The sequence below is a fragment of the Acanthaster planci genome, linkage group LG07 (genome assembly GCF_054643075.1).
Source record: "Acanthaster planci isolate LZ-2023a linkage group LG07, COTS_SCS, whole genome shotgun sequence".
Taxonomy (NCBI): Eukaryota; Metazoa; Echinodermata; class Asteroidea; order Valvatida; family Acanthasteridae; genus Acanthaster; species Acanthaster planci.
Genome location: NC_141783.1, coordinates 5,382,554 through 5,394,987, shown reverse-complemented (window position 1 = coordinate 5,394,987; position 12,434 = coordinate 5,382,554). Strand labels below are relative to the sequence as shown.

Below are 12,434 nucleotides of genomic sequence, written 5' to 3'. Positions count from 1 at the left end.
ACTAAATAAGGCCATGATGTTAATCCTCAGTTAAGTCTTCTTAATTCTTAAAAAAAAAAGTAACAAATAACAAATGAAACATACTTCTGGACATCCTGAAAACACTCCTGTAATCATCAAATTGTAGGCTTACACAGCATCATCTGTAAAGAACAGAATCCTTGGCTTGAACACCCAATGCTGTCCTTGTAGCATCAGTGCTTTGGGCAAAAGTGTGTTCCCTTGCATGAGTACAAGACTGAAACATGACTAAAGGTCAAGACCTCTTTTCCATTTAAAATCCTAGTTCCTGGCAGTGTCTCATTGAGCCACCTTGTCACCTGTAATATGAGGACAGGCAAAACTTCACAGCTTTTGCTTTTACTGAGTTTATAAACCCCAATTTATTTCACAAATCTTTCATGCTGGTGAAAAAATCTTTCGGCACTCGGCACAGTGGACATACAATATATGGGCTGAGATCATGATGTATAAATCTATAATGCCCAAAATGACAAACGACTTGACCTTTCAAGGGGTTGTTGAGAGTAGACATGCAGTTTTAACATTGCTAGAGAACAAGAAACATTAGGAATATAAAGTCTTTTTACAGAGCACTAAAAATTCCACTTAAATTAGAAACCAATAGCAAACACAATTTAATGGGGTTTTCTGAAGAAAAATTGAACAAAGCCAGAAAACCTGAGAGAAAATTATCATCAAAGTCGCACCCGTGTACATTTTCAATGGCCCACTCACATGCGGAATTTGGGGGATTTTACAGTATATTCTGTGTTCTAATGGAAAGAGTAATAGTTGAAGATTAATTTTATGCCTAATTGATGAATATACATGTTAAATGAATGAATGAATGAATGAAAATTCTTCTGTGAATAGTAATTTCATCAAGTAAAACCTTATGGGTGTGACTTATTTACCAAGTGTATGATCAGCTGCGTGTATAGCGCTATTCAAGAGGGCCAGATTTTGGTTTTCACATTGTTGTCAGACTTCAATTGAATGATTATTGTTGAGTTCTGAAATTTGTCCGATTAGTAAATTCCTTGAGTGGATTTGTCTGTCCTCAGGAAAATCTTACACTCTTGCTCAACTTATCTATTCACTTGGTCACATGTTTTGACAGCAAACTTTTGTTGTAGATCTTGAAATACTAAATCGGTAAGGCAGAACTCTGGAGGTTTTGGGCCTATAAATTTTTTGTCTGGTGGCATCACTATCGTTGGAGGTGGCGGTAACAGGTCAGCTTAAACAAAGTGATCTCCTCCTCCCTTCCTTTGGTCGAGTCCTAACATGCATCTGAGACAACACCCCCTCCGCTTTTTCCGCCATGCACACAATGCACACACACTATTTTCAGATGTAGTTTTGCGTATATATATATATACGTTGGGTAAGGGCGAAACCCGTTATGTAAATTAACATCTCCCCAACGCAAAAATACATCCCGAAAATAGTTTGCGGTACCCACTGCTTCACCTGACTCGGAACAGCCAGCAAACCCTGGCAAGCTCGGTGGTCGAGTGGTCAAGACGCCTTCACTAGTAAGCAGGAGGTTGTGGGTTCGAGTCCCACCCGAGCATGCTTGTGAATTTTTTCGCAATCCCTCAGACAAGCACTGAGCATACAGTGCTTATCAATATATATGTTAGGTAAGGGCAAAACTTGTTATATAAATTAACATCTCCCCAATGCAAAAAAATACATCTTGAAAAAAGTACATAAGATGAACTTGTGTGTGTATGTGTATTTCACAGGTGCGCCGGCAGGATCCAGCTATCCTGACCGCTCTTACAACCTGCACCAACCTGATACAGTTTGAGTTTGGTTGTGACATGACTGGTCCCCTCTGGAAGCGTAGCCTGTGTATCCTGGGTGATTACCTGCTACTGTGGAGCCAGTCTGCGTGGCTCTGGATTCTTTGTGGCAATGCTGCCACCTTGCTTGACAAGAAGATTGTAACAGAGTAAGTATACATGAAGAGATATAATCTACTTTCAAAAACCAATTACATGGAGTTGGATAGCATCACCATCATATTTGACTAGTTACGATTTGTTTGTAAAGCCATGTCCACACTGGACTTTTTGTCAAGATTTTTACTGAGCTGATGGTAAAATAAAAAAATGGTCAAATGCGACCACTGTCCATACTTCGATTTCGACACCAGAAAATTCAAAACTTTTACTTCACCATATACTGACTAGAACCACATGCAAAAATCATTTGTAGGTGGTTCTGTTCAGTGTATAGTGAAGCAGAGTAGCAAAACTGTATGTTTGAGCCTTGTGAAAACAGTCCTTATTTGGTTTGCACTTGGATGAATGTAGTGAAAAGTTTGCACACCATGTATACTGGTGTCCATCCATATATATCTATCTAATTTAATTATATTTTTCCATACTTCTGAATCAAAACTGCTACCAGAAAAAATTATCCAAAATTATAACACTCGATAAATTAAAAAACATATCAAAATGATATCAAGTCAACAATACCCCATTTGTCTAATTTGGTTCTAAAATTTGCCGTGTAATGAAATACAATGCTGCTGCCAGTTTATGCCCATGTCATCATCGTGTTCTTTGTCTCCTGTGCCCATACCCATCTCAAATACAATTTTAACCTCAGGTCTCTGTATTACATTTCCTATTCTAGCTTCATTGGCAATGGTAGTTGTAGGTACATGTATGTGTAAGACATGTACTTCTGCAAATACATTCTTAATCAAAGTAACCTTTAAATAATCAACACACTGCTCCAGACAATGTGAAGTCTAACATATTTTCCTAATAGTAAGATTTGAAGCTTTCCATGATGGAAGAGACATGAGAAATAGGTTTGCGAGTAGACCATGGAATCAATCTCTTTTTGGTCAGATGTGGTTCTTAAAAGAACCGGTGAGTGTTAACTTGATGTTTCGGCCAGTGTGCTCCAGCTGTCCTCAAAAAGGATTGATTCCATTGTGTACCTGCAAACCTATTTCTCATTTCCTAATAGTGCTCCACCTGGTAGATATGCACAAAAGATTCTGCTGTAATTGCCTAAAACCAATCCATTTTTCACAAAAGACAAGAGTGGAACACAGCCATCGGTGTTGTACCTGAGACTTTGATGTCCAAAGACTGAGACCAAGGCATTTGAGACAAAGACCGAGGCCCACTCTTTCAAGACAAAGGTGTTGATACCAAGACTTTTGCAGGTTGAGACCGAGACCTAGACCTGGACTCTCCAGATTGAGACCGAGACCAAGACTAAAAATAAAAATCCTCCTTTACACATACATGTGGGATGAGTCTACTAAAAATTACCTATCCAAACAGTCAACGTAATATTCAAATTTCCCATGGACCTGTTATTATTCACTGAAAAGACTTGATCATCCATAGTGCACCCTAATCTCCCTCAATGCATCGCAGTCACGCCACCATATTTCTCCTTCTTTTTGAAAGAGACTCAGGTCAGAGCCAGAGTGGGGAGGACGGGCGAGTGAGGACAGTTTGGGTCTATAGGTATTCTCTAGCAGGTTCATCCCACACATGTGGGGGGGATCCATTGCATTCAACCTACCCCCAAAAGTCAATACAATATGCAGAATGGCATCAGCCTTACGTGGGGAGTTGCCTATAACACATGCACTAGAAACAATAAGCATTAAATTCATGAATCGCAAATGATAACAAAATTATTTACCAGAGTAGGTCAAATACCAGACTCATTATATCTACATCTTCAGGATGACTTGCCATCTGCCCGGTCTGCAGGAGGTCCCCTTGACCTATTTGCTGCTGACAGTAGGATCATCTTGCCATATGCGGAGAAGTTCTGCAGGATATGCTTCAGATAGCAAGTGGTGGGGGGTAGAGGGAGACTTCTAACATGCAGCATTGCAGATGTCTGCTATGAAAACTCCCTGAAAATTCTGAAAATTAGATTGAGATGTAAATACTGCTCTTACCTGATGTAGCCTTGACTTTGTTCATCAGGGCATGATGGCCAGTCTGGGTTGGCAAATTTGATGGCCAGGAATGTCCAGTGGGCGATGATGTCTCTTGCCGCTTGGCAACAGTAGCAATAAATAGATGGGTGACAGTCCCTCTCTAGTTCTTGGTCTTTGTACATTATCACTTCACTACACAGACCGAGCACCGAATTGTCGGTGTTGCCTCCAGTGTATGAGATAATCGAGAACACAAAAATATCTGGTTGCTCAAACCTGCTCTTCATCAGAAAGCCATGATGGTCGGGATGAGGTAGATATCATGTGGTTCCCAGCAAATGTGACCGTCAGCAACAGAGAGGGCTGGCAGTTCACTGCCTCTTCTGGAAGTAGCCACAGCCAGGAAGAAGGCTAACTTAATGCTGGCGTGTATTAGGGAGGCGTCACTGAGGAGCTCAAAAGGGGGTTGGGCAGTAAGCTTAAGACTTTGCTTAGGTCCAAGGACACATGACTCGCCTATGATGAAGGGCCATGTTGTCGGAGATGGAAGAGCCGTCTTCAAAACCAATATGTATGGGGGCCATGGCTGATGTAGTTGGGGATTGTGGAGACTCGTAGACCTGATTGAAAGGGGTATATGCAGAAATCCACTATAGCGCTTAAACGAACAACGGTTGGAGTCACAGACTATTTGTTGCACCACGTAGCGAACTGCCATATTCTGCTGTCGTAAACGTTGCTGATGGTAAGTGTCGTCCCTTTGCAGCCGTGGCTGCAGTGACAGTTGAAAGTCCTGCTGAGCAGAAGGATCATTGGAAGATGTCCAACAGGTTAAATGTAGGTCTTTGGGTGCCAGACACAGGATCCCCGACTTGGGCTGTAGGAGGATGTCCGGCCTGTTCAGGAGGATAAATGTTGGTGAACCAGAAGCTTGGTTAGCTTGGGGAACCAGGGCTGGCGTGACCGGAATGGGGTAGTTAGAGCGCAAACGCTGCCGGATATTACTATCTTGGAAAGGACCAGAGGGATCAGTGAGATAGATGGGAAGGCGTACACTAGTAGGTCGGTCCATTGATCTGAAGAGGATATGCTGCCTCTCGTGCAAAACATCGGGTGTTGGTCATTGTCCACTGATGTGAAGAGATCAATGGTGAGGTCTCTCTATCACCAAGAAGAGTGCTCCGACTATGCCAGGGTGCAGAGATTCCAACTCTGGGTGGCTTTTGCCGCCGAAGAGCGTATCTGCTACCGTTGACCCAGTGATGTTGGATCGCATAGTCTTTTGTACATTGTAGGATGAGTAACTGGGGGAATACATTCTACGTGAGGCCTTGATGGTTGAAATAGAGCCTGAAAGTAAAAGCTCACGTAGCGGAGCTTCCGGAAACCTCCGCCTGTGGGGATTTTACATGGAGTCCAATCACATTTGATCATTTTGGGAAGAATGATTCCCAACTGAAACATTAATGTCGGAATTTTACCTTTGCGTTCCTCAAGTAATACCCCAAAAAGTCACCTGGAGATGGTAAAAAAAAAAAAACACAAAATTCATTAACGACCTTTCACTTCTGGCAATATATTTTTCCTACATGTAGGTCTCGTTGTTCATGCATGTTTGTTTTCAATTCATGTGGTACGTGAAAACGAGATTGTACTATGTTTAAAGATTTACCTGCAGTTGATGGGTTCTAGATTAAGGCGAGTTGATGTGACTTGTCAGTAACAGAGTAACTCTAGAATCTTGTATAAACACAAATTATTCCTTTATGTTTTTTTTTTTTTAATTGTAACAAATTTAAAATATTTTACTCTCTTTTACCGAAATAGTACTATGTAATCTAATTTTGTACGAGACCACAAAATTGCACTGGTCTTCATGTATTTTACTTTTTTGGGGGGGTTTACATTGAGAGGTCACATTTTGGCAGGCTATTTCTCTTTAAGGTCAGGTAATTTTCAGTTTCTGTAAATTAATATGCGAGCAAATATTTTACAAAGGCCGTTTTCCGAGGTGATTTTTGTTATGAAGAAGTATACGAACGGAGGAAGAGTTCTCAAATGGAAGAGCTCGGAATTGTATGTCTTCAAGCTTCCCTTTGTAATTGTAGCGTGGAGATAGGCATCCTGGAGATCAATTGACGAGGCCCAGGATGGGACAGATAAAGGGCGTATTGCTGTCAGTATGGTCACCATGTGAAATTTCTTGGGGTGGACGAATCTGTTCAGTGGTTTGAAATTGATGATGGGACGTCACTTGCCTGGTCCCTTTTTGGGTGTGAGGAAGAATGTTGACAGGAAACTGCCCTTCAGTTTGCTGGATTGAACTTGGGTGTGTGCAGGCGTGGCATACATAGTGTAGACCTATGTACAAAAAAAACGCAAGTCCACGTAATGTAGGGTGCGACGGTGTAGTGTGAACTTGCACACGTCCACACTATGTTTCCCCCTCTCTGAAAAACAATTTTAGAGGCATTTTGGGGTCAAGGTTATCTGTGGCAAAAGGAAGATGAACAGTCCAGGAAATCATCATCACATATCCAGCTCGAAGGAGTTATCCTAGTTAGAGAAAAAGCAGCATTTTCCTCAAGTTTCCTTAACCACTGGAGAACAAAGGAATGTCCACACTTTGTATGTAAAACAAGTGTGCAGTTGCGTGTGTGTGTTTGTTGTTGGTTGGTTGGTTGGTTGGTTGGTTGGTTGGTTGGTTGGTTGGTTGGTTGGTTGGCTGGCTGGCTGGCTGGCTGGCTGGCTGGCAGGCTGGCTGGCTGGCTGGTTTTGTTTTTTGCTTTTTTTTTTGTAGTAGGGAGTCTCTGACCCCAATAGTAAGTGTTGATCGTTGTTGTGGAGGACTGGAGTCAGCTGCAGTATTGTCTCGGGCGGAGGGGTGCTTGTGAACTCGAGGGAGTATCCATGAGAGAGAGTCATGAGTACCCATCTGACGGAGGTGATCCCCTGCCAGAACTCTGCAAACTGTTGTAGACGGCCACCAATGGGTTCAGGTTCGGCGGTCGTTGGTGGTAAAGCGATGAAGTCATCAGCGATGTCCCCCGAATAAATGACATTTCTGGGCTTCACATTTTTGTAAAAACCCGTGGTGCAAGAATGTCTTAATTTTTTTACAGGAACGGAGGATATTAACAAATTTCACTGCTTGAAAAAAGGCTACTGCTGCATTAGATGACTTAATAACAAAAGAATTACATCAGACTTCTCATTTCTATCAAAAAAGCTGGTTTGGCGTTAAGTGTTTGGCCCTGAACAAAAAGGAAAACTAAGCGGAGACAGGAAACATACATGCATAGAAGTTGCGGTTGCTTTGTTATAATTGCGCTTTCAACTACGAGGGCTATTTGCGCTAACAATACGTGTATTCATAACCTTTATTAATCACCATCATATTACGGAGTTAGGAAAATGGTCCGGTTTTAGAGACACGAGGAAACCACAGTGCCTGGCGAAAAAGCTGCAAGAACGAGTATAAACTGGAGACCAAAATGCCCTTTAAGCCAGAACTAAAGCTGGGACTCAAACCCCGGCCTCATAGGTGCAATGTGATGAAAGAATCCGTTCTCCCACGTACAGATGTTGTTGGCTCATGGTTGGCCATATTTGTGTCGGGCCTCGTAACAGTTGAGTAAAGAGAGTTTTGACATGCCCACCATTTGGATACACTCGTGCAGTGCAGGCAGGTTACCCAAAAGTTGGCCCTTTTGCGCTCACTCCGGTATAGCTGTCAATAATTCTACCATTAGCAGGCATGCGGTCATTATGACAATAGTCTCCCATGTCTATTTTAACTGATATTACGGCATATTTAACAGATTTGTATTCGAATCATGAAACATCTGGTCCAAGCCTGAGTCACATCTTTCGAGTCCGAGTCCCGAGTCATTTGGGTTGAGTCCAATTCACGAGTCGCAAAGGTCAAGTCTAAGTCTGAGTCTCGAGTCACCTTTATTTTTGTATTTGAAACATTTCCAGGTTCCTCAAATTCCTCCCCCACAGAAGTGTGGGTCGGGTGTCCTAGTGATACCTACCCCTGCCCAGCCTACATATGCAAATTTCCCATGTGCCTAATACAATTCGCTGAAAAGACGGGCGGGAACGGCTGGGCAGGGGTGTAAGTATCACTACGAGACCCGACCCACACTTCTGTGGGGGGGGGAGTCTCCTGCGTTCTCATACCATCTACCCAGCTTACATGTGCAGGGTGGCACCGTACCCTGGAGGTGGGTCGGCGACGGGAGCTAGTGTAGTTACTAAAAGATCATAGGTGGGCGTCGCTCAAGCGAGCACTCACCAGAAGAAAGAAATGTCAATGATGAAGTATTCCCCGTCCGGCCCGGGGCAGTGCTGGGCACTGTCCGGACCACCGAGCGGAAGGTTGCTGAGCCAAGGGCTATTTCGCTCTGCAGAACCTCCGGCAGATAGCACTCGGTGAAGGTGGAAGGAGATCTCCAGCAAGCCGCCTGGCAGATTCCGCCAGAGGAACTCCTCCGAAGTATGACCGGGACGCAGAAGCGGCCCAAATATCGAAGGCCCTGACGCGAGATCGGGTCGTCTCGTCATGTTGTGTCGGTTCGCGAAGATGGTGGTCGAGACCGTCTGTTGGGCAATAGTCTTTTGATGCTGAATGGGTTTTGTCGTAGTGATGAAGAGTCGAGAGCTATACTCTCGGCGACGGTTGGTCCTTGCAATGTACCACTTGAGAGTGCGGACTGGACACCATATCTTGTCAAGGTCATCTCCCAAAAGTGAGGCTACTTTGGGAACAAATATGTCAAGAGGCCGGAAGGTAGGCGTCTAGATTTTCGTCAAAAACTTGACGGCTGGGATAAGCCAAACCCAATGCGGCTCCCAGCGGATGTGACCTTCTGCCATCGATAGAGCATGCAGTTCGGTACAGTATCTTGATGTAACGACCGCAAGGAGGAACACCAGTTTGATGCTGAGATGCAGAGGGAGGACGCTTCCAATGCCCCATGACAGAACAAGGCGTTTGACATGAGGACGCTCGACAAACATTCCTCGACGAAGATGGTGGATGGCAGCGTTATCAGAAACCGTCAATCCACCGCTGAAACCCGAATGAACGGCTGCCAAGGCCGACCGGAAATAGCGGATGGTGGCAATTTGGAGGCCCAAGTGGAACAGATGCATGAAAAGGTCTGCGACAGAACTCACAGGAACTTCGGTTGGAGAAGCATCGTGGTCGTAGCACCATCAGGTAAAGTGTTGTAATCGGCTGTTGTAAATTTTGCGAGTGGACAATCGTCAACCCCGGGCCGTCACGGACGCAGCATCTGCAGAAAGGTCCGACACTCTGAATGATCGTTGGACAACGTCCAGCACGTAAAGTGAAGATCCCCCGGTGCTGGATGGAGGACCCCCGACTTGGGTTGACAAAGAATGTCCTCCCTGGGCGGAAGGACCAGTGGCCATCGTGCCAGAAGTCTTGTAAGTCTGGGAAACCATTGTTGGCGAGGCCAGAACAGGGAGAAGAGGAGGACCCGACACGGTACCACGTGTATCTGTTTTATCTTGGACAGGACGCGCGGGATATTGAAGGAAAGGCATACGCCAGAAGGCCTAACAAGCCAAACTGTTGGGCGCTTGTCGCCCATGCCCGTGGGTGAGGGAACCTGGAGCAGAACGTCGGAAAATAGGTTTTGTTGGTGGAAGCGAAGAGGTCAATATGGGGACGGTCGATCTTTGCAAGGATATGGCTAACCACGTTCGGGTGAAGAATCCACCCTGTTGGTCAGATAACACCCCGAGGGAGTGTGACTGCTATGTTGTCGTTGGTTCCTGCTATGTGGACAGCTTGGAGGGTGATCTCTTATTCGTTCGCCCACATAAGGAGATGCCACACAAGGGCCCAGCGTTGAGGGGGGCGAGTGCCGCCCTGGCGGTTGATGTAAGTCATTGCCGTGGAGTTGTCGCACTGGACTCGGAAGGAACAACCCACTAGGTGTTCTCGAAAGTGGTGAAGAGCATTAAACACCGCTTGGAGCTCTTACTTCTTGTGTTTGTCTTGAGAGACGGTGTCCCAGACCCTGGAGGCATGGAGTGGAAGAGCCCACGTGTAACAGATGCTGAAGTATTCATAATAGGGAAAGAAAAGTGAGCCCTGCTACATTGTACTTTGTTCAATGTGGCCATATGTATCCCTAAGTTAGAGGACTACGGCCATATCATTACATGCACGGGGAATTAAGATCATTCCGTATGCAATGCAAAATACAAAAAATGCAAGTAACGACCGACTAAAGATTGCCAGCCGCTCCATAACCAAGTACTTTCGACGAACATCGAAGCAGTAAAACATTTCCATTTACTCACTCGAATAGAGAGCGCGAATAAATAAAAGGGTAAAATACAAATTAAGGCCGCCATTTCGTTCCGATTACGCTGGGCGCAGTCGGAAAGGCAACCGTGACAATCTGTTAACTGCTCTGCTTCGCCCCATACCTAACGTTGCATATGGGCATAGGTGTATGTATTTCTTTTGTACTTAAATCACATTTGTGTCTAATATGTATGATTGTATTACAAAATTTGCTTGTATTATGTGAAGAAACAGTGTGGAATAAACAAAATACAACACTAAGAGCAGTACAATAATGAAAAGCCTTCAAATTTGAGGATGACTTTTTTTGTCTTCACGATACATGTATTTCATTTTCTACTGCTTTTCAATCTTGGCGGGCTTTTCCAGGATTCGAAACAGAATCCGTCAATCACCCCATCATTCTTCAGACCAACTGGGGTTAAAAACAGGGTAACAATGACGGACGACTTCGCTAACCTGTCGGCTTCCCTTGATCAGTCGTTCAAACGATGACAGCACCCACCAAAGCACTGACAGCATAAATAACACGAAGTTTGCCATCTCCCAAAGTCACAAAGAGAGGCAGCAACTCTTGTGAAATGCTTCACGACTTCCATTGGAAGCAGGCCGTTTGGCGAAAAATCCAGCTGGTTGGGTTGCACCTGGTCCACCTTACATGCAGAGAAATAATGCACACCAGCTCCTGAAAAGAGCTTATGTCCTTTCCCTGCCTGCCAGCTGAGATCATCAAACCCAATGTTTTTGAGGCCTTGAGAGAACGAGCAGCTGGGCCTATGCTCGAGCAGGTAAGTTCGTTTTTAGTTTTTCCCTTTTCTTCGGTCTCCTAAAAGTAAATGGTAGACGGTGAACACATATTGATGTGATGTCCGTATTTGGTGATCTGTACTCATTCACTCGACTGGGGCCTGAAATATACATGTACTGTGAAAATTTTAGGTTCTTGGATAGATGTACGCCCTTTTGTAACTCCGATCTTCTCCAGGTGTCCCCGTACGTCAACAACACCTTGATTGAATCCGACGTCTGGGCGTCTTCCACCTGGTCCACCTTTCTCTCTAGCATCAGAACCAACAATGATGTGGAAGGCTGTCACAGCCGACTGAACAGGAAGAAGGGCCGTCCAAACTTGTCACTGTACGAGTTGATCACCGCCATGCTCCGGGAGGCTCTGTCTGTAGGCCTTGCAGATGCGTCTGGTGTCTGAGAGGAAACTCAACAAGATCCAGCGCCGTCAGTGGAGGAGCCAACAGACCCGACACTTCACGCTATGGGACGAGTTCGTAGATGGCTGGCGAACTGCCAAACACCTCCTACGTGCTGCTTCCCACATTTTTGGTTAGGCACCAGATGACAAGTAGGCTAATGTAGTGACTCGACATCCAGCTCTGTTGTTATGTATCCGGTCCAGACAGGCGCTTGCAGAGTCCACCCAAAATGTTTTGGTTTCAGACAAACAAACTTAATGCAAATTTGCATTGAGAGTTCAACTCATGAAAAGGGCGACGTTTCATGAAAAGTCGCTCCACAGACTCCGGTTGTCAATCTTTCGCCAGAGTCATTCCTAATTGTTTCCGACGTCGATATTTGCCGCACTAACATGTAATTCACAAATTTGTTCGGCATGAATTTGGAACGCCTGTCTGAAGTGCCTTAACGGTCTTTGGCATTTTTTGATCATCATCCACGCCCACATACTAACTGAATTGCCCATTTCTATAATATACACGTAAAACTTAGGTCATGTCAGAGTCATGATAGTCTCAACAAATGTGACACTACACAATGGTGTTCAGTTTAACGACCTGATTATTATTTATTTTCGTAATTTTTTTGGAGTGATTTTAACTCGTCATATCCGTATTTAGCGTTCTGTTGCTCATTCATTCTACTGGGACCTCACCTATACAGCGGAAATTGATTTAGGTTCTTGGATATACGTTTTTTCGTGGATACATAAAGTTACGGTGGTACTTTTTACACTAATGTCAATTTTGTAACGTCCCAATTATTGTTTTTTTCCCCGTAATTATTCTTTCTTTTTCGGAAAGAGGGTGTTTGTAATTTGTTTACTAGTAACTTTATGTATATTCTCCCGGTAGCTTTTATTAATTAAAAGATGTGATGTAGTTGAGAAGGGATTCTAAT

General features: G+C 44.2%; 1 protein-coding gene across 7 annotated transcripts in view; it reads left to right on the top strand.

Moving 5' to 3' along the window:
• The window catches only part of LOC110990301 (glycerophosphodiester phosphodiesterase 1-like), a 139,581-nt gene that overhangs the window by 109,306 nt on the left and 17,841 nt on the right, over positions 1 to 12,434 (top strand). For 6 of the 7 annotated variants that reach the window (XR_002599803.2, XR_015425879.1, XR_015425878.1 and 3 more), the window contains one exon: positions 1,755 to 1,963. Coding sequence is in view for 4 of the 7 variants with exons in the window: in XM_022255214.2 (XP_022110906.1) it covers positions 1,755 to 1,963 (209 nt within the window). In the remaining 3 variants the exon portion in view is untranslated. Of the gene's footprint in view, positions 1 to 1,754; positions 1,964 to 11,271; positions 12,424 to 12,434 lie in introns of those variants that run through there. The other variant, XM_087138947.1, reaches the window with a different exon arrangement.